The 24,027-nt window shown below is 38.9% G+C and overlaps 1 protein-coding gene across 1 annotated transcript in view; it reads left to right on the top strand.

The window, feature by feature from the left end:
* CPNE4 (copine 4) overlaps positions 1-24,027 on the top strand; it is a 465,450-nt gene that overhangs the window by 369,136 nt on the left and 72,287 nt on the right. The window contains exon 4 of the mRNA XM_044066730.1: positions 19,795-20,031. Within this exon, the coding sequence (XP_043922665.1) occupies positions 19,795-20,031 (237 nt within the window). The remainder of the gene's footprint in view (positions 1-19,794; positions 20,032-24,027) is intronic.

Raw genomic sequence — 24,027 nt, 5'->3', positions numbered from 1 at the left:
GAGCATTTGAATAAACACTACCCCTCAGCTGAAAGTCTATTCATAGCGACACAAAGTATAAAAAAACTCTAAAATACAACTGTAAGAATTCAGATGACTATATCACTAAACACCACCATAATGCACATACTTTCATCCATCAGACTAGTGAACACCATCCAGTCAAATTAGCTGTTCCCACTAAACCTACTATGAAAATAAACACCATGATACAAACTCAAAAAAATAAGCTGAAATGCTAGCAAAATAAAACATTCCTCTAAATATAAAATACTAAGTAAAGCCGCTCTATCTTAAGCAGCAATATTAAACACTCAAATAATAACTCTGACTCTAAACTTGCTCTATATTGTTATAAATACCCACTTACAACAACCCACCATTACAACTTGCAGCCGATCAACATACCGAATTAGCAGGCATGAGCCAATCAAATAAAGCACTTTAACTGTACCTCCAAAGGGAATAAAATGACAACTACTTAGAAAAATACCAAAACAGCTCCAATCAAACCTAACATCCGGACTGTCATCAGCCCATATTGAATTCCTAAAGTATCCAACATCATATAAAAATAAATAAATAAATACATTTAATTACTTTACAATACTTCTATCAAAGAGAAAAAACTAAACGTAAACCCATAAACATCAAACTATATTAAACACATGACCATCTCAACATAAACCTAAAAATAATTAATTCACTAGGTGAATATAACAAACTATATATGCCAAGACATTCAGTTATCTCTAGATCTTAGGATGGGTTTCAACGAGACCCTCCCATTTAATCCATACTCTTTGTGTGCTTGGAGCTGCAGTACCCAAAACAGTTCCCTGCACTTGGTCTTATTAGAAACGTTGCCAAATCTAATGCCCTCAAACAATATCTCAATAGCCATAAATTGAAAACTATGTTCATTCCCTCTGTTGCAAACAGGTTTGGCTAGTGAGTTGCTGATATCATGTTATCTAACAATTCTAATGTGTTCTGTAATCCTCTCATATAACATTCTATTAATTTTTCCTACATAAAAACATGAACATATTACACATCTAGTTAAATAAACTAAATTCTTAGTTTGACAATTTGCTGTGACCCTAAACACAAATTGTCTACCAGTGTTTGGATGCTTAAACCTATTACTGCTGTCAATAAACTGACAGTAGCTACAGTTATCACACCATGTTGTTCCTTGGGTCACCATCTCAACACATTTTTTCTTTGGGTCCATAACACAGTAGATGCCTCAAAGAGCTTTTATTCTTAAAAACAAATTGAGGTTTTCTCCCTATAAAACCACTAATCCCACTATCTGACATCAAAACGTGCCAATTCTGTTTGATGGCTGCACATATACATCCAACATTACTGGAATAGCATATACAAACAGGTGGTGCAAACGTAACTGCATCCCTATTATAAACGCTGTCTTTCATAGACCGCTTATCCCTAGAGTCTGAATAAAAGGGTGCTACTACTGCCCCTTCCCGCATTGTCTGCACTCTATTCAGTTCAATATCTACCTCATGTTCCTTATAGTCCCTCACCAAAAACTCACTCCTCATTAAAGCCAGCTCTCTTTCAAAAGTATTCACATCATGTCTTAACCATGAGACCCTCATTTCTTGTCCTCTAAAAATATTCCTAAACACATTTAGGATGATTGTTCTTTCTATGTATAACATGATTACGATATACACTTTTCCTAAACCTATTAGTCACTAACCGATTATCAGTTGTTCTAACTAACTTGGCATCTAAAAACTCAATCTCAGTGTGTGACTCCTGCTTAATAAAACACAAAAATTTAGTGGTATGTTGTAAATACTCAAAAAATTAATTAGCTATTTCCCTTTAGGTTCATACCTTGTATTCTGTCCTCCTTTATCACTGACACTTGACTGCCTTCCTCAGGCAAATCCTCTATCCCGAGTTAGCCTCTGCCTTCTGCTTCCTTGTTTTGATTTGTTAACCTGCTTTCATATTCTCACTTCCCTGTCCATCTGAGCTTAAAGCCACAATTGTCATAACAGATTAGCAGCATCAGTATAAGAATATGTCTTGTCAGGACAACAGCTAGATTGTTGATTATATAGGTATTCAGTGTTCCTGCACTGATTTGTGATTGACTGACAGGCCATGATCAATGTGGTAGCTTATTTGTGTAAAATCATGTGTAATTAAAGCAAACTGCTGCTTTAGTGTCTGAAAATGTGCTTTTAATACATTTATGCTACATTTCAGAAGCAGATGTTGCTACATCAATATTAAGGCATTCTGAACCTCATTTGCCACAGAGTTAGTCATGAAAATGATGTAATTGTAAAGTACCTTTTTAGATCATGATTCGAAAAATCATTTCTAAGAGGACTGACATACAGCCAGTCCCTTACAAGCAGTACTTCATTCTCCCAGGTTTTCTCCATTCACTTCTATAGTCCCCTTTTCCATACCTCCATTCCCTAACTCAGCAAAAAAAAATGTAAACCTATGCACCGGTAATGCCTGTAAGACTGCTGTCATGCACCCTATGGCCTTACAGAGTAACATCACTTCCATGTGTTATGTACTTACTCATTTGTAGACCTTTCTGCAAGGACATTAGTTCATACATTGAACACTATAAGTTTTGCCTCTGTTTTCAAAATGTACCCGATGGATGCTGGCAAAGGTTAATCCTGCAGCTTAATCCAGCTTCCTCAGGCTCCTAGTTCTTCCCCTACTGACTCAGCCAAGGGCTATGATGGCTGAGTTTCCCACCACCTGCTCTCTGCTACTCCTAAACTACATCTTCCGGTCTCTTGCCCTCCTCTACCATGCTTTTCTATCTTCTGACTACCTCTTCCTACTAATTCACTTTTACTCCTCTGTCTTACTAAGATATCCACTCTTTGTGCTTCTTCTGCTTTCTCCCTACCTGTCCTCTTTCATTATTCATTTGGTTACCTTCGTCTTGCTTTCTCTGACTCTGCTTCCCTTTCATTAATCAGCTCTTCTGCCAGCCTCTGCCCTGCTGTCATATTGCATGTCTCTCTACAGCTCTCACTCTTGAGCTTCATTTCTATTTTCTACCATTTATACCCTCCCTGCTTCTAGTTTTCATCGCTTTCTTTCTTCCCTCCTAACTAATAGTCTCGTTTCCTGCTCGGTCCAGGCTATTTCTGTTTATGTTTAACTCTCATAACTGCCTCCTGTCTACTGTCTTCTACATAGTCCTCCTTACAGTAACCCTGTTAACCTTTCTTGTCCTGTACCTCTTGGCTGTGTCCTATCTGGCTACCCAGCTCATCACCATTTCTAATGTCCATATCTATATATGAAGTTCTAGAAGTCTTCTGTAGATTTCACATGCATGCCTATCTCAAATATCCCAAAACTCAACCTCTGCCTCACATCCTGGGTACTTCATCCCCTCTCTCCACCACTGTCTATATCACCCTGGTGTGTGTGTGTGTGTGTGTGTGTGTGTGTGTGTGTGTGTGTGTGTGTGTGTGTGTGTGTGTACATATATATATATATATATATATATATATATATATATATATATATATATATATATATATAAACTCTGACTTTTCTCTTTTCTCTTTGTAAGCCAGAAAACCAGATTGTATTCTTACCTGCCTTCACTGTTATGCATTATATCTTTATTATAAATTATATAAATTACTATTATTATTATTATTTCCTCTCATTTTTCCCAAATCTACCTATATTACATTGTTAGGAAAGTCAAAACTTTGATAAAACTAGTATTACAGAATATGCACTCGTGTCCTACCTATACTTTTTGCATGTTCAGTTTATAAACAATAAATTCAAATAGTAATAGAAAACATGGACAATTATACATCAAAATTAAATACTGTACTATACCTTTTACTTACATGAAAAATGATCTTGATTGCCATCAAGAGCTTTACTGTTTTGGCCCATTTGTTTGTGTGAACAAAATTCCATGACACATTCATTGCCCTAGGCAAACACCTTGACTCCAGGAACAGTGCCATCATTTTCAGGGAACCAGTTTGTTGCTGTTGTCTGTTGTTATTGTTGCTATGCATTTTTTAATTATGCTGGTTATGCATTGAAGTAATCTGCTTATAAAAACGGTCTTGGTTTCAGGCAGGACTGATTTCCCCACTGCCCTGACATCACGAGGTACAAAGAATTCTACCCAACTCCTTGAGCAAGCAAGAATGGCATAATGCACCTTTCTGCAGAGAATTTATTTGAGTGGTTTACTCGTGACCTGAGTCTCAGTAAAAATAAGACCTTACAGTCTCAAGAGCATAAACACACCTGAGCACAAGCTTGGTCACCTCTGTGAAGCACATTGTATAACCTATACCCTGCTATAACTTCAATTATAGTAACAAAGCTTTAAATTATGCAAGTCATTTCACATGTAACAGTTTTCGAAATATTGTTTACATTTTCAGAATAATCAATAAGTCCAGATTGTTACTACCTCTCCTTACCATTGTATGGTCTTCCGCACACTTTGCTGGTGAATTTAAGTGTTTATAAAGAGCTCAGGGTCCAATATATCTCAAACAGTGAACTGTATCAATACCTTTTTTTGTTTTTGCTTAAGTGATATTTTTTGGCAATCAGTGCAAACCATACCCCAGAACAAATGTATTTGTCTGTAGTGGGTCCTCCTATTAGTAGTAGATTTCTACAAAGGAAAAGGCTACATTTATCTGTACATAACTGCACTGAGAGTTACATTTTGCACAACTATTGACTGACTCTACACTACAATGCAGAGTACAGTCCCTAATTTTGTCACCCTCCATCCCTAACCACCTAACAACACTTACCTTTGTACCTGCAAGTCAACGTAACTATCTTATTACTATGCAAGCAGTCCTACTTAAGTAAATATATACCTCTTGTTATCTATATTTTAAATTATCTGGCCTATAAACTTAGTGTATGTATATAAAGAACATATAATGGTACAGACTCATACTACTAATTCACATCATTAGTCCTAGGCAATCTAATAAAAAGTCTTCCAACTGCCAGATACAGATTAACAGAATTGCCTTGCAACCAAGGCCAACCCTACATGTAATATCTTGTATTATGAAGTTATATATTTAGTCTTCCCATTATTGATAGCGTCAGTAAAATTAAAGCCAGATTATTTGGAGATGTATCTCCGTGCAACTAACCAATAGCAATTTTCAGTGGCAAAACCCAACTCATAGGTTCATAGGTTTGACAGAGAAGCTTGTGGCCTGATGACCATCAGAAAGCTTGTTGCTGTAAACTCCATTTTAACTTTTTATTTATCAAGGTTATTTTATTTTTGAAGAAAGATAAACAAATTATAATGCTGGAAGAAAAACATAAGTGTATTTTCTCACACCATTTAGCACTTTTGTCTACATAAAATGACTTCTTGAAATGGGAGAAATAATAAAAACATAATATTTAACAAGAAACACCATATATCACACGACTTTGAATCTCTCAATAGCATTGAAGGCAGCAGAATATTAGACATGAGCAACAGAGTTGCCAATGTGTCTGCATTGCTAATATATTTCTGTTTGTATGGGAAGAGAAGTTTGCTTTTAAATGCCAACATTGGTTTAGTACTGTCACTTACTGTCACCTTATTGACATTTGTTTATGTTTCTTTTTTTTTTATCTGAAGGAGCAGTTGAGATTTGTTATTCAAAGTTATTGCTTTCTTGAATGCTACTACAAACTTCATGGCATTCACTTATAATGCCAGTAATGAAGGGGTGAAGGATAGTTGGATGGTGAGGTGGTGCAGTGGTAGTGCTGTCGCCTCACAGCAAGAGGTTCTCCAGTTCAATTTTCAGCTGGGGTGCCTTCTGTGTAGAGTCTGCATGTTCTCCCTGCATTCGTGTGGGTTTCCTCTGGGTGCTCAGTTTCCTCCCACAATGCAAGACATGCGTCTGGAGTGTTTCTCCCCAGGCCTCTGTTAAAAATTGGCTTGGTTCCAAGTCAGACTTTCCCGGTAAACAAATGTTAAATGAAGTTTCTTGATAAATATGTAAAACAAGATAAACTATTCCCTAGTATTAATAGAAAGAGCATAAACAGTAATATTTATGTGCATTTCAACAGAATACATCCTTTATATACCAAGAAAACTGTTGATAAGGAATAATTTGTGAGATGGAATAGATAGGCTGTTGATTAGTCCGATTACAAGCAACATAAAGAAGTATTTGCTAACTTTAAATCTAGCGCTAACCATTAAGCTATATCAGTAGTTTTGACAATGGAGTAGCCAGTAATCATGGTGGTATTTATTGCCTTCTGGTTGCAAGAACAGTGATGTTTTAACTGACATTGGGAACACTGCAGATGGCAGTTTAGCTATGACAATCAAACATACTTTGGATTCATCAGTTATTAAGCATATTTGTTGCTTTTGTTGACCAGGTTATTCCAATTGGCTGTAGTAGCCCCTTTTTAGAAGAGTCCCAAAGAGAAAAACCTGCAGTTACAAAATAGTCAATTGTATACAACAGAGTAAAATGTAAAGCTTAAAGTTACAATATGGACATACAGTAACTGAAACACAGCTATAATAGAGAAAATCTGCAATCAGTAAACTATAGAGCTATTTCATATTAGTACATGACAAACTGACTTATTCAGTGTGGTTTAAAATGTCAGACTACAATTTTTACATTTATGTCTAAGAGAAATAAGAGTGAGAAGGTGTGGGAGATAGGAGAAAGTAAGTACACAAGAAGAGTAGAAAGCAGAGAGTAGTTGAGGGAAGGTAAGTAGTATTATTTGTTAGGTAATATACAAAAAAAGAACGTTACAGTGAATTTGAGGTACATGTAGAATGGAGTGAGTATAAGATGAAATTTTGCTGGAGAGAAAAAGTCATCAGGGATTATGAAGAGATAAAAGAAGTGGCTTTAAGGACAAAAGGACAAAGAACAGCAGGACATTTACATTGAGAATTTGCTTTGTTGAAGTGTATAGAGGTAATGTATGTGTGTAACAGCCAGAGTAATCTAGCCTGGGGAGGAGCAAGGTATTGATGGTATTATGGGTTTTATGAATATGGAAGAGTTTGAGCAGGATTTGTTCATTTATAGACTTATAGGCTAAACAGAGGACACAACCCATTAACCTAAGAGTATACAAGAGGCAGATGAGCTCATCAGTGCAAAACTGTACCTTCTGGGAAACAAGAGTATCCCAGCACCTACTGCATAGATGATACTCCCACCAACATCAATTCTTTCATTACAAAACTAGACACATTTCTTGACAATGAGCTGCCTTTTGATAACCATATAACAACCGTTACTAGGAAACCATTCTAACTAACTCCAGCTAATTACCAAATGTATAGCTCATCTGATTGACTGCACTGAATAAAGGACTGATCTGGAATGAGTTGTTTCCAGGCTTCTTTCTTTCTTTGACCAAACCTAACCTTCTGGAAAATTCTCCATCAAGTAAATTTGCTTCCCAGCAGCCAGACAAGAAGAATACCTTTGCTTCACCACAGAGGCTAACATGGCACCAGTAACTAGCACTGAGCAAAAGAAAATGGTTCCACAGTGATATTTCTAATCCGAGATGTGACTGGCTCCTATGGCCGTAGGTAACCATAGGACTTTTAGTTTTACCTTTATAGTTACAGCGACAAACACAAATACAAAGATACACAACCCCCACCCCACACACGCAAATATGTGTGGGTATATATATATATATATATATATATATATGTACAGTGCATATAAAAAGTATACACACCCCGGTTAAAATGCCAGGTTTTTGTGATATAAAAATATTAGATGACAATAAATCATTTCAAAACTTTTCCCACCTTTAATGTGACCTATAACCCATACAATTCAATTGAAAAACAAACATATCTGTTAGTGAAAAAATATAAAAAATAAAAAAACATACAGTAAGCTGGTTGCATAAGTGTGCACACCCTTAAACTAATACTTTGTGGAAGCACCTTTTGATTTAATTACAGCATTCAGTCTTCTTGGGTTGGAGGCCAGCAGCATGGCACATCTTGACTTGACAATATTTTCCCACTCTTCCTTGCAAAAGCATTCAAAATCTGTCAGATTGTGAGGGCATCTCTTGTGCACAGCCTCTTCATGTCACCCCACAGATTTTCTATTGGATTTAGGTCTGGGCTCTGGCTGGGCCATTCCAAAACTTTAATTTTCTTCAGGTGAAGCCATTCCTTTGTTGATTTGGACGTATGCTTGGGGGTCATTGTCATGTTGAAAGGTGAAATTCCTCTTCATCTTCATCTAGCAGAAGCCTGAAGGTTTTGGGCCAAAAGTGACTGGTATTTGAAACTGTTCATAATTCCTCCACCTTGACTAACGCACCAGTTCCAGCTGAAGAAAAGTAACCCCAAAGCATGATACTGCCACCACCATGCTTTACCATGGGGATGATGCTCTTTTGGTTAATGGAAGTGTTGTTTTTGGGCCAAATGTACCTTTTGGAATTGTGGCCATAAAGTTCAACCTTGGTGTCATCAGACCATGACACAACTTCCCACATGCTTTTGGGAGACTTGATGTATTGTTTTGCAAATTTTAGCCAGGCCTGGATGTTTTTCTGTGTAAGAAAAGGCTTCTGTCTTGCAACCCTACCCCATAGTCCAGACATATGGAGAATACTGGAGATTGTTGTCACATGTAGTACACAACCAGTACTTGCCAGAAATTCCTGCAGCTCTTTCAGTGTTGCTGTATGTCTCTTGGCAACCTCCCTGACCAGTTTTCATTTTGTCTTTTCTTCAATTTTGGAGGGACATCCAGTTCTTTGCAACATCACTGTTGTCCCACATTTTCTCCACTTTTTGATGACTGTCTTCACTGTGTTCCATGGTATATCCAATGCTCTGGACATTTTTTTGTACCCTTCTCCTGACTGATACCTTTCAACAATGATATCCCTTTGATGCTTTTTAATCTCTCTGTGAACCATGTCGTTTGCTGTAGCAGGCAACTGAGTAAATGTCAGGAAAATCCTACTAGGACAGCTGAACTTTATTTGGGGTTAATCAGAGTCTTTTTAATTGATGGCAGGTGTGTACCCAAGAAGACTGAATGCTGTAATTAAATCAAAAGGTGCTTCAACAAAGTATTAGTTTAAGGTTGTGCACATTTATGCAATCAGTTTATTGTACATTTTTTATTTTTTATATTTTTACCCTAACAGATTTGTTTGTTTTTCTGTTGAATTGTACAGGTTATAGGTCATATTAAAGGTGGGAAAAGTTTTGAAATGATTTATGGTGGTCTCATTTTTTTTATATCACAAAAACCTTGCATTTTAATGGATGTGTACACTTTTTATAGCCACTGTATGTATATATCAAACAAAACGCAACACAGTTGCACATACACATTTTCAAATTCCAATGCATGATAAAGATAGAAACAAATGACAAACTAGCACTAATTGGAAAAGGGAATTGCTGCTTTAATTGGAGAATATTCCTCAGACTGAGGTTTCACCAGACAAAGGCTTTTGACAGACATGTTACGAAAGCTTTTGTTTGATAAAATAGCAGTCTGCAGAATATTCTTCCCTTAAAGTTGCAATTTCCTTTTCCAATTAGTGCTGGTTTGGTTGTGGTTTGTACATATTTATATCTATATAAATAAATAGCTAGATCAACTATTCTGTTTTTAGATGGATTTCAGGTATGTCATGTTATCAAATTCAGAGCAAATCAATGGTTGCTATGCCTGGCTTTCTTTAACATGAATACAGCATTTTAATGGCATTTTCCCAATTGTCACTGCTACGGAAATGTAGAGTTAGTAAGTATAAGTAAGGTAGTGTGGGGGCAAAACCCCTATGTTGGGAGGTATAGGGTACAGCCCTCCCCTATACTCTTAAATAAATGTGTTTGTATTTTTCATTATGCATATGGTTAATATGCTGGGCAAACATTTTAATATTTAGATAAGTATTTGTGTGTTTTATTTATTTATTTTTTGTTTGTTTGTTTTGTAGTATTAACTGTAGTGGGAAGCAGCTTTAGATTGTAAATGGCTGTGTCTGACTTTTTCTGGGATCACCACTGTGTGGTATTAACACTGGTTGTGATGTGTGTTTCAGTGCATTCAGTGTTTCACTATTGGTTTAGTTAACATTTTGTTCCCATTGATGTGTGTGTTGTGAAAGTTATCAGCAGACATTTAAGAGTATATGTGTGTGTGTGTGTGTGTGTGTGTGTGTGTGTGTGTGTGTGTGTGTGTGTGTGTGTGTGTGTCTGTGTGGTATATCTATATTTAAACACATAAAGCAGTGTTGCAGCAGTTAGCATTTTTGCTTCACAGCAAGAGGTTCTCTGGTTCATTTCTCAGCTGGGGTGCCTACTGCATTTGCATGAGTTTCCTCCTGGTGCTCTGGTTTCTTCCCACATTCCAAAGACATGCGTCTGGAGCATTTCTCCCCAGGCCTCCACTAAAAATGAGCTCCGTCATAGTCGGGCTTTCCCAGTAAACAAATGATAAATAAAATAAAATAAAATAAAAATAAATAAATAGTCTGGATCCTTCCAGGTCTGGTTGAACTTTCCACTGTCTCCAATGTGGCTCTGTGTGGACAAAACATACTCTCTGTCTCCGTCTTCACCTGGGGTGCTTATGACATTGTGCTCAAACTTATCCCTTGGAAAACTATTTTCATGGTGTACCATTACACCCCTAGATGCCTAGAAATTGCTGGATATCACATCCCATTTCCTCCATGATCTGCCCAAGATACTGCACACCAGTATATATATAATATATATATATATATATATATATATATATATATATATATACACACATATATATTCACCAGAAAGTCCTCCAGATAGTCCACACATCAAACAGTGTTCAAACTGCCCCACAGTCATATATACAGCCTCTATGATGTCTTCATGATGTACATGACTTTCCTTTGGCACAGCTTTTCTGCAAAACATGTAAAAATAGTGCATAATGTTTACAGCATGAGGATGTTGGCAAACCTGTCAGAAGCTGACACTGACTCACAACAGATATTCACTACATACACTCCTGTCAGTCCCCGTATGTACACGTACTATGGTGAGATCCCACTTGCAATCATATGTACAATGTTGTTGATGTAATAGTTTCAGGCCATTGTCACATGCAGATGCACATTTAATAATAGGGTGCACACTCACAGCTATATACAATAACAAAAGTTTGATTCAGTCATGTCTGTACCATTCAGTGAAGTTGAATGTTATCAACAATAAACAGGGCCGGCCTTAGCTGATATGGTGCCCTAGGCGAAGTAGTGCTCTGGCGCCCTTTAAGCCCCACCCATGTCATATTCACGAAACACCCCTATGAGCCATGCCACAGGTTGGTCACTCCCCAAGAAAGCCAGTCCAGTCATTTTCTTTAATTATTTAAATGCATAGAAGAAAGGATACCTATGGCTTTTGTCACAGAGAAATGTTCACAGGCAGGGTTTGGGCGGGGCTTGCTACTGCGCATCAGGTGGGTTAATACACTTCAATTTCACCCTTTTTAGGGTGTGTGCATTTTGCCAGAGGCAACAAGTCAAGGATGTTGTATTTGCTGAAGTCTGTAGCAAAACTGTGCCATTTAATTTGAAACAAGAGATGTGAAATACCCTGTGCTTAATGGTTTTAGGAAGTCGCTTGACTCATTTGGTTAGTCTTAATTGTAGTAATCCTGATTCTACTGAGTATATACTTTTCTATATATGTTTGTCTTTACATATATAATTTGTACCTCTGCCTATTTTAAAGCGGCAAAATTGAAGTGTATTAACCCACCAGATGCCCCGCCCAAACCCCACCTACGAACATTTTGACTGCACCGCCCACCGTTTGACTAACACAAGGTAATATATGCAATATCTGTGAATGCAACCAAAACAAAAGTTAATCGCACAAAAAGATCCGACTATAATCCCATTCCTGCGCAAACTCAGTGGTGGGTTAATGAGAAATTTGTGCTTTTCCTAGAAGTCTGACCCTGGTGACGAACATGAAATATCATATACAGAGAACCTCCACAGCCTTGCAATCTGAAAGCTTGCATCACATTTGTAGGCTTCTAGGCCCCCAAGCCTTTCTGTGTTGGAGGGAAGCCTTCTAGCTTAATTTTGTTTCTTAGAACTAGCCAGTTTTTTGTTTCAGCACTTGTTCAGAACTTATTTTAAGCACTAAATAAGCTACAAATTACTACAGCACTCAACTTTCCTCACTGTCTAGTGGAAAACAGTTTCTAGTACTTAACAAATAAGCACCTATCCAGGCATGTCTAAGGGTCAGCCCCCGGTGTTTCCTCCTGTCTACCTGATGAATCTGGGCATCTTGGGACAATGCAGTAATTGCCTCATGTACACAAGCAACCCTCTCCTCCTACCACCCAATACTACAACCTGTGAGAGATGCACTTATATAGCCAAACTGGAAGCAAAGCTCTCTTCACCCAAGACTGGACTAGACAGTCAAGAGGAAAAGGTAAACACTTGCACCACACCACACTCAGCACATAGTCCCTCAAAATCTATACCACCAAAACACACACATAGAAACACAAAACACACACCTACATTCGTGGAGGCTCTCAGTAAAAACCTGCCCAAGCAACAGGGACCTCCAAAGCAGAAACTCTAGCAACCTCCACCCCCCAACACAACCCAAATGCCACACAGCCCACAAACTCAAGTGTGCCACTCAACCACATCCCATAAGGCATAACAACGTACCCAACACTCTAGTCATAGGTGACTATAGTCAGGCACACTGATGTTCCACTCACCAGGCTAATCAAGGAGGAAGTTACTGTCAGCTGCCTGTCGGGTGCCAGGATCCACCACATAACACATGCACTCAGGTCACTCCACAACAAGTACAAATATGACTCTGTCATTGTCCATGTTGGTGTGAATGACCTGAGACGTACCTCCTTGGACTACATGAAAAGGGACATGGAGGAGCTGTTCGATCTTGTAGCCCAGGCAGGTATGACCCTAGCCCTGAGTAGCATCTTGCCATCACCCAGAATGATACCACAGTACAAGGACAAAATGATTGACTTCAGCAATTGGTTAAGCTTCTGGTGTCATTCTAAGGGGATTCAGTATCTGCCTGCCTGGGATGACATGATCGACAAGCCACGATGCTTTGCCAGAGATGGCCTGCACCTGTCTCCCCTGGGATTCCGGATACTGGCCAAGGCTCTAGCCACCCTTATAGTGCCTTTTTTAGGCAAGGTTTAAATGACAAATTCACCACCCTAACAGGTACAGGCAAGAAGAATCTGAGGGTATTGCTACTCAATGCTAGAAGTCTAAACCTCAAAATGCACTCTCTCGAGGCACTCCTTAAAATGGAGAACATCGACATCTGTGCAGTGACAGAGACCTGGTTCAAGGCTCCAGAGTGTACCCCTGCATTACCAGGCTATAATTCATACCACACCTTTCGGCCACCTAACCTGGACTGAAACACTAAAGGCGGAGGCGTGTCCATATTCATTAAGGATATCCACACCTCCAAGCTAGTTGTTCAGCATAATGCATTCGAGATTATCCAAGTTCAACTAACTCTGGGCAAGACCACAATTCAAATTGTAGCTTGCTACAGATCCCCCACCATGCCCCAGGATTCCCACTCCTCATTTCTTAATACACTGGAAAATATTAGGGTACAACCTAACACCCTAATAATGGGCGATTTCAACTACCCTACCATTAACTGGGAAAACTACTCATGTATCAACTCTTGTGCTCAACGTTTATCTGGAATTTATAAACTCCAATGCCATGGATCAAATTATCCACACCCCCACCAGGGGCAGCAATATCCTAGCCCTGGTTATTACCAACATAGGCAACCGGTGCTCCACCCCAGAGGTCAGTTCCTCGTTGGTCAGATCTGACCATAAGCTAATCACCCTAGACATCCACATCCCTCCCCCACCCCCCATTAGGGAAACCACAGTAAAAAATTTCTCCAAAGCCAACTTCACGCTTCTTAAGACAGAAGTGGCAAACTTCACGACACCCATGCTGATGGGCAATAGAGGTATGACTGCTGAATCCTACACAAATGCACTTTATAAGCACTTACATAAGTGCATGGATCGTGCAATCCCTAACAGAACCAAGATGCTATCCTCCAAAAAAAGGAAGCTAATCTGGTGGTCCCCTGCCATAATCAAACTCTACAACAGAAGAAAGAAACTGTTGCAAAAAAAAGAGTAAAATCCCATGATTGGAGAAACTCCCTGGTCAGCTTCAGTAAGAAGCTGAGATCCCTCATAAAATCCTCCAAAGCTAGTTATGAAAACAAAATCGCCACTGTCTCTAAAGACAACCACAAAGCATTCTATAGCTATGTGAAGAATCTCAATGGCAACACTCAGACCTGCTCCGAGTTACAGCACAATGGCACTAAATATACAGAACCAACGGATATTGCCAACATCCTGGCAGATAGGTTCAGTGCTAACTTTACCCCTCTGTCATCCCCTAAAGGGCCCATCTCTATACCAGAAGAATGCAAAGTTCCTGTAATCACGGCTGCACAGGTAAAAAACACACTATCCAAAGCTAAGAACACAGCATCCATGGGACCTGACGACATCCCAGGCTGTGTTCTACATGAACTACAGAACGAACTGGCACCCCACCTAAGTACCATGTTCAATCATAGCCTCACCTCAGGCTATGTGCCCACTGAATAGCGCACAGCGACAGTTATCCCACTCCACAAAGGGGGAGCCACCACAGACCCCAGAAACTACCTCCCCATTAGCCTAACAAGCCTGGTCTGCAAGGCTATGGAGCGTATCATCATGGAACTTATAAACAATGACATTGGTCATCTCCAGACTCAGGACCCCACCCAGTTCAGGTTTGTAAAAGGCAGATCATGTCTCCTAAACCTGATTGCAGCAGTCACCAAAGCCGTAGATGAGGGTAAGGTGGTTCACACAGCCTATCTAGATCTCGCCAAGGCTTTTGACACCACCCCTCACTCTGGAATTATAGATAAACTCACTAAACTAGGTATAAATCCCTATGTCACAAGATGGGTTGCCAACTGGCTCACTGACAGAACCCACACTGTGAAAGTAGCAGACTCCAAATCCAGCTTCAGACCAGTGACAAGTGGAGTACCACAAGGTTCAGTCCTGGGTCCTCTCCTCTTTGGTATCTACTTCTCTGAAGTACAGGCCAACACGAAGGTCTTCGGCTAACGAAATTTGCAGATGACTGCAAACTAGGAGCCATAATCAAAACTCCAAAAGATGTGGACATCCTACAAAAGGGGCTTGCTGAGACAGATGCCTGGTGTCAAAGCCATGGCCTCAAGCTCAATGCCAAAAAGTGCATTGTCATTCCTTTTGGTAAAAACTCAGTACCCATGAACTACCACATAGGTGGTAGTCTACTTAACACCGAAAGTGTGATAAGAGACCTTGGGACACAGGTGGACAGTAGTCTCTCCTTTGATAATCACATTGCCACAGTAGTCAGGAAATCCTTCTATGTGGCACACCTCATCACAAAAGGTTTCTCATCCAGGAAAAGAGGTCATTGTTCCCCTCTACTCGTCACTCAGACCCATTATAGAGTACAATGCCCCTTTTGGTATGTACCTCACAAGACATCTACAACAACTGGAAAGGCCACAGAAATACCTCACAAAGAGGATTACCAGCCTCAAAGAGATGCCCTATGCAGACCGTCTGAAAAAACTGCAGCTTTACTCCATTGCATATCACCTACTCAGAGGTGATCTCTGCCTAACACACAAAGCTATGTCAAACCCAGAGCTTTTAGACATGCTCCACTTAAAGAAATCCCAATCCTTATGAGCTACACGCTCTAGGGACCTAAACCTCATCACCACAATAAACAGAACATGCTGGAGGGATAGATTCCTGCCCCAGAGACTTTCCATACTCTGGAACAAACTACCTATCTATATCAAACAAAGCTCCTCATTAGCACTCTTCAAGAAAAATCTTGATGATTGGATGGGAGATAGGAAATTCACCCCGGGGATAACTTCTGTGGCTCTGCTCAACAGTGGCACAGGAAAATAATTTTCTTGGGTGGCAAAAGCCAGGGTACCTTTGGCTAGGCTTATATAGGCCCTAGGGCCAACAGCCTAGCACCTACCTATAAACCTATGAACATGAAAGGTATATATGAACAGTGCGCCTTCTGACCATTCTTTAACAATACTAAGATTGAAAATGTTGCAGTTGTCTGATACAGTTCAGTATTATTTGCTTCACAAGACAATCACTTCATTCCACACAGGCTCCATCATAAATTCAGTATAAAAATTATTTAACATGTTTGCCAGAATGGCTAATGCTTTCATCTCGTAAACACAACATACAGAGTTTGGTTATGGCCCGAAGCTGCTAGGTAGTCTTAAAATGGCAATTCAGGGCAGTCAGCCTAGTCTAAACCTGTAAGCAATCACGGTAGATAAGATAAATGATCATGAATCATACTTTGACAGCATATCCCATTTTGCAAGCATAAAACAATACAATTTAATTGTGTGCTTCCTAGTTAACATTCTTAGAAAGTGCACAGCATTTTTTTTCATTTGGTTCGAAATCGTTCCACACAGGAAGACCAGAATCATTCCGCTGATATATCCCAAAACTTCGATCGTCTGTTATAGAGCCGATCTATAAATACACACTGAGGTGGATCCTTTAAATGGCAACACAGTAAGCTATAATAGCACTGGCGTATCAAAAAAAAAAACAAAGTATACCGGAAATTTAAAATAAAGTCTTTGTACGGCCAGTGTTAGCAGGATGCCAAAAGCAGTTCCAGTTCCACTGAAGTTGTGACGATAAGTAAAAGGGGAAAACATGCATATCAGCAGCCCGCCCAACAAGCCACCACGTCCGCATAAGATGGTACACACACAGTGCCCCGAAAAACAACTGAAGTTACCACTAAACCTCATCACCCAAACTAAATGTGGAGGCCCTAAGGCTCTTTCCTGGTTTGTCAGTTTCTGTCTGTAGAAACGTGTGCACAGGCTTGGGCGGCAGTGAAATTTAAAAAAAATAAATGTTGTTGTTTTTCGGCTTTTCACGGTTAGGGGTCATCACAGCAGAACTCTGGTTCGTAAACTGTGCCCTTTCGAGGCCAAGGAGGGCGCAATTGCTAGCCTCTATGGGCGGCAGTGAAATTTAAAAAAAAAAATGTTGTTGTTGTCTTTTCAGCTTTTCCCGGTTAAGGGTCGTCAAAACAGAACTCCAGTCCGTAAATTGCGCCCTTTTGAGGCCGGCCTGTATGGCGCCCTCCGGCCGTGACAATCAAGCAACATGACGCTCAGGCTGGTAACATGCACAGCATGTGGTTGTCAGTGTAATGCATATGTGGCATGCACAAGGGACAGCAAGTTGATGCATAGATACATCAGAGTGTGCCTACAGTCTGGCTAAGACATATATGGATACAAACATACATATAGAGATGCTACTTATGTTGACATGCAAGGACTGCTGCCACTCCTTGTAGGTGTCTTTGGAGGTTCAGCAGTCATTTGTATCTATAGGATGCAATACAGATTATATCTAATGTTACTGTCTATGTAAATCTATATATGTATCCTGTCTTGAACCATCCCTACACTGCAAAGGTTATCTGGAAGACCATATAAAAGCAGCTTGGCTCCATTTTTGACTCTGAAGGAGTCTTGGCTTTATTTAAAGTTCATTCCAAGGTTGCAGCAGCAGTAGGACAGTTTTTACCTCAAGTGATTTAAAGATCTGTTAATGGCATAAGATCAGAAGTGCTATTCTACACTGCTTCTCCCTGATATGTCTTTTGCATTTGTTGTGGTGGATCTGATCCTTTTGAAGTTCTTGAAACCAGCTCGGGGGCCCCTACTACAGTCTGAGATTGATCTGCATTCTACCGGTTATGGTACATTGAAGAGATGATCTCAGAAGTCAATTCTTTCTCTCCCTGCCCAACAGCTGTAGTAAGGGAACTTGGTCCTTTTAGCAGTAGACCTATTTAGCACCCTGTCATGGCTGTCTATATGCAATCTTTATCACTGAATGAAAGCTTCTATACTGTAAACTTTGCTTACCTTTTGTTCCTACCTTCTAAAAAAGTAGTTAAAATACTTATTTTAAATAGAATAGCTTGACATTTAAGCAGTTTAATCTGTTGATAATTGATTGCAATCACTTAATGACAGTTGTGTAAACTGTTAAAAGTTTTCTCAAGGTTCTGCTTGCATACAAGTTGGCACCCAATAATTTGTTCCACCTTTTCTCCACTTCTAACTTGTCCGCGGGATTCTTTATCATGTCCAGTACATTTTATTGTGTACATGCTGCTGCTTTGTGACAGTTTCACAGAGACTTCTGTACTATCAGTTATACCACTGACGGCTGGCTATAAGACTTCTTCCCTTGTAAGCACATGCATCACTCAGATTGCTCATCCAAAACTGTTGCAGTGACCTTTAATGCCACATGTAAGCCCTCCACAAGTCCAATTTTAACTCTCCCATGTTGTTTACATGAATCATAGGCTGGAGTTTGTGTCTAATGTATGTGAACTCAGAATGATGCTTGATGCCTGGCTATCATTTTAGGACCAGATGTCAAATGCCACCAGCACTGGAACAGCATCAGTGTTATTTATATCATACTATCAGAGGCTTTACCAGTGGTTGTGCTGACTCTGGTTATCTCCTGTCTGGACAATTTCAATATATTTTACCTGAGGCATCCAAATGCTCATCTTGTCAGTTTGTGGAATATGTCTAAGCTGGCAGTATAGCTCCTTAATGGGTACTCAAAGTTCAGTCATATCACACTTATCCTGTATTATCTGCATTGCCTCTGTGTTAAGCATAGAATCATTTTTAATATTCAGCTGATATTACCTATGGATTGATTCTTGGCTGATACTGAGATTTATATGACACTGTCTAGCAGATAGCCTTGTCTCTGGAAAAATAATATTATGTTTGGTCCACAAGGAACAAGAAGTTTAAATCAGAGCCATGGTACCTTTCCTACAACATACGACATAATTTTGTTATATGCACAAAAAGTCAAAACCATAACATGCATCTAATACTTTATATGAACTAACACATAGTACAAAACAATCTGCATAAGCATTTTGATGATATGCTGTCTTTGGCAGCTAAAGAAGGCTACCTACACAAAGTAAGTTGTATCAATTATTTTTCTGTGAAAAGTGTTGTGTGTGTGTCAATGTTCTTCATTTTTGTCCATATGGTGCAGTCAGCTCATAACACCAAAAATAATCCAATTTAGAATGCTAGTAAAGAAAAAAGAACAACTGAAGTTAATATTCTTATGTCACTGCTAAAATTAATGTGCATATATCACGGCATCTTTAGTAACATTATTTTGGTTTCGATAACTGTAACTCAATGGAATATTTTGGGAAGAGATTGCAGCTGATTATTAGCTGTAAAATGAATATTTTTATGCAAAGATGGCCCTGCAAAATGTACTATGAGCTTGCTACTGAAGTTGTGATATGTAGGTCACAAGGGAGAAATTGATGGCATTTCTAATTACACAGGTTGTGATCTTAAAGGAAGCAATCTACTTGAAATGTCAGTGACTATTACCTGTCAAATAAATGTATCCAAAAAAAGAACAGTACAATGATTTGAGGACAGCTACCTTGTCAAGGAGATAACCCAGTTTCTCTTTTTTTCCCTTTGTGTTTGAACAGCAATATTTCATCCTGCTGATTTTGACAGACGGTGTGATCACAGATATGGCTGACACTAGAGAAGCTATCGTGCATGCTTCTCATCTCCCAATGTCAGTCATTATAGTGGGCATTGGAAATGCCGACTTCAGTGACATGCAGATGCTAGATGGTGATGATGGAATTCTCCGTTCGCCAAAAGGAGAACCTGTACTTCGTGACATTGTTCAGTTTGTGCCATTCAGGAACTTCAAACATGTAAGTTCTCTTAGTGTTACACGTTTTATTTATCTGTTGCAAAATATTAAAATGTTTTATGTCACATCTCAAGCATCATCTTTCTTTAGCTGTATTTTCAGAGTTAACTGCCTGCTTCGCCCAAATGACATCTGCTTTAAATCAAAGAAAAGTGCTATTGCCTTGAATTTATGATCTCCTCACATATTGTAATATGGCCAGCATGTAAAGCAACACTTATTTTCTCTGTTGTTGCGGAGTATTTTGCAATATTTTAACCACAATGAGAAGAAAGGCAGAGCTACCCATTCCTAATATTATAGGTAATTTATTCAAACAATGAAGGAGTGCAAAGTATCTACACTTTTGAAAGGTCTGAAATGTAAGATGTAACAGAGAAATTCCTAAGAGGGTCAAGGTTAAACAGGATCATAGTTCATCTTAATATGGCTTCCATAGTGTAATATACTGACTGCTTTTGTTCAGTACAAAAGCCCTTGAGATGAAGATATGACATAAGACATAAAATAAAAAGTATAAATGATGACTAAAAGAGCATCAAATGTAAAATCTGCATATATGACATGTACCACGGTTATGGAAACAGCATTAAGGCACCTCAAGTAACTTACCACTTAAAGGGCTAAAATTTATGTCAGCACAGCACAGGTGAAGAGTACCTTAGGACCAGTTCAGAAGTAAGTCTTTTCCTGAAGGTAGATGCCTTATTTACCTACGCAACTTAAGATATCCATATAAGCTACATATATGATTTTGTGTGTGTGTGTGTGTGTGTGTGTGTGTGTGTGTGTGTGTGTGTGTGTGTGTGTGTGTGTGTGTGTGTGTGTGTGTGTGTGTGTGTGTGTGTGTGTGTGTGTGTGTGTGTGTGTGTGTGTGTGTGTGTGTGTGTGTGTGTGTATGTGTATGTGTGTGTATGTGTGTGTGTATAAAAGTAGTCAGTACCAAATCCCTCTGTCATCCGTCCAGATGTTCTACAATATCTGTAAATAGACTGACTTGTCAATGGGATATTTGAAAGGTGCGTTCTGCAGGTCCCCATCTGTCAATGTTATCATTCTTTGGTGTCATTAAAAGTCAGAAACACTTAAAAAAGTCAAATACCTTAATACTTGTATGTTTCTTAATATTTGTTACTACACATTCACTTATTTCTATCATGGGTACTTGCCCTTTCATGCATTTAAATATTTGCACTAATATTGTATATGGAGTTTTATTTACCTTATGCCTTTGTTTTTCCTGGGCTAAACCTAAAATAGATCCATATTGATTAGAATTCTACCCATTCAATAAATCTATATAAATAGAGTACCTTACATGCTTAACTGCATACATTTGTATCTTTATTTTTTAACTTAATCATTTCATGTTTCTGTAACAGAATTCATTAAGCTTGTGACACTTGAGTAAGTTATTCATATATACATAGCTACCTAGAGCAATACCAGAAATTACTTTACATTGCTCAGTTTCAGACTGAAGTCACAATGCATATGATGTTGAATCATATTATGAAAGTTAATACAGAGTAATGCTGTATTAACCTATAACTGTATCGCATGTGGGGAGGGAGTAAACACTATGATAGATTGTACCTAAAACTAAAGATTATTACTCGTCCTACAATACATTAAAAGGTTCCATGATAAAGGGTACAAACAACAGCTTGCAAGTTGTAAGATGAAATTCAAAGTAGAATTCCAAATCCAATGTTTAAAGGGATGCAAAAAAATATAGATGCCCAGTGAGGGTTTTACATCTGCACCCTCTTAATTAACATAGTCATCTCCATGGTTAAAAGGAGGCATGTAGCAGACTGGCAAAGAGAGTATTTTCACAGTCAGTAGCATTTGCTGCAGCTACCACATACTGCTGTGTTAAAGCATGCAGTCAGAAGTGTGTATGAAGCATCTGCTCATTTTGAAGATTAAAGTAGCTTGCTGCCATACATAGAATGAAACCATTATAATGATGATGGCCTAACTGGAGGTCATTTGTAGCTGCTATACACTACACATAGCTTAACGACTAGGGCAAACACTACACAGTCTTAATATTGTAGGAGGCAAATACTTGTTTTAGTAAGAAACCTGCTGCTCTCCATTTTGTGCGACTATAATTAAAATAAGAGGTTGCACTTAGTCTCCATAGGAGGGTTGAAAGTTACACATTAAAGTGTTCTCACAGACATTAATACCTTTCTATGCCTATTGTTATGCAGCTTTTCCTATATCATTATTCTTCTAGTTTGTATGATTATGGTACCTGTGCTACTAAGTGTTGGCATTTGTAACACAATAAAGGATAGCGTAAGGTGCCTACATCTCTCGTAAAATACATGAGATTTGGGTACTGGATGGTTCTATATTTCACTTGAGGCAGAAACATAACAGTAATCTACATAGTGCTGACTCACTTGTTTCTAATAAGACAATGATGTTACTTTTAAAAGAACATATGTACTAAATTCACATTTCATTATATGAACATTGAAAATAGAAACATGGGAACTCAGCTAAAGTTCTCTTAATGTTTAACTACCTTACTTAGCTTAACTCTTACAAAGCAATAGAAAATGGAAAGGAAATACTGATACAGAGAAATGCACGGAAAATTGTAGGAAGCCCATACACAGTTCCAGTGATTCTCAAAAGATGACCTTCCAATCACTGCAAGAATAATCTGTAAAATACTTGTTATTCTTTAGTATACCAGTAAATAACAGCAATGGGTGGGCACTGTAAATGCTGGTGAAATAGCTGTACAGAATACAAAACATTTAAGTTTCAAACCTCAACATTTCATACAGATGGAGCATCATTTAAAGCTCCCATTCTAAATAAGATATTTTAGTAAACAGCTCCAAAAGGTAAGTACTTAATTGGTTTAATTAGAGCTCCACAAGCTTAACAAAGCATCAACATGTAGAAGACTGGGTGCTACAAAAGTGCAGTACCCTAAAGAATAGGTGCCCAGTAAAAAAAATCCCTACATTATAACATTGTCTTGCCCTTTAACACAGGTAAATATTATAGAACCTGGTTTAGTACAAGCCTCTCATAGGTCCATAGGTGTTTACTAGGCTAATGACCATAAGGGCCTTTTTAAGCCTAGCCATGCATCCCAAATCTCTGACAAGTTCTGATACCCTTGATAAGTGTAAGCATGGGCCTGGAAGAGGAACCATTTACAGGTTACCTGTTTGCATTAGAGACATAGGTGCCAAACCAGGGATGAATTTCCGGTTTCCCATCCAATTGCCCAGGTTGCACTTGAATTGCATTAGGGAGGAACTCTGCTTCACATAGGTGGGGACCCTGTTCCATAAATGGGGTAGTCTCTGCAATACATACCTATCTCTCCAGCAGGTCCTATTTATATCACAGGAAAGGTTTAAGTCTTTAGAATGGGTAATTCTTCTACTGTTTGTTTGGTGAATATGCATGAGGTCCATCAGAGTGGGGTCTGACAATGCCAGGCATAGATCTCCCCTCAAAAGCCTGTAGGAGACAGAATACAGGGATAGGGCCTTGAGGCGGTCTGCACAGGACGTATTACTTATGCCCTGTATTCTTTTAGTGAGGAACCTCTGTGGTCATTCCAGTTGTTGGATGTGCCTGGTGAGGTACATACCAAATGGGGTATTGTACTCAATGATATGACTGATTAATGCCGAATACAGTGGAACAATAACTTCCTTGGACTTAGATGCCATACCTTTGTTTATAAGTTGCACAACATAAAATGATTTCCTCACCACTGTAGACACATAATGATCAAAGGCTAGATTACTATCTATGTGTGTCCCTAAGTCCATGACTACTGGGTCAACTCCAAGGGGTGTGTTGTCAATATGATAGTTACCAGGGATGGATGACTTCCCAAAGGATACTATTATGCATTTCTTGGGATTTAATTTTAGTCCATGGCTCTGACACCAGTTATTTTTCTGTGTCAGCCCCTCCTGGAGAACATTTGTGTCAGTGTGAGATTCCA

This window comes from Protopterus annectens, chromosome 3.part1 (genome assembly GCF_019279795.1).
Source record: "Protopterus annectens isolate FY-2018-M chromosome 3.part1, PAN1.0, whole genome shotgun sequence".
In the NCBI taxonomy this organism is placed as follows: Eukaryota; Metazoa; Chordata; order Ceratodontiformes; family Protopteridae; genus Protopterus; species Protopterus annectens.
The sequence above is the reverse complement of the archived record's forward strand: the minus strand, read 5'-3'. Positions and strand labels throughout refer to the sequence as shown.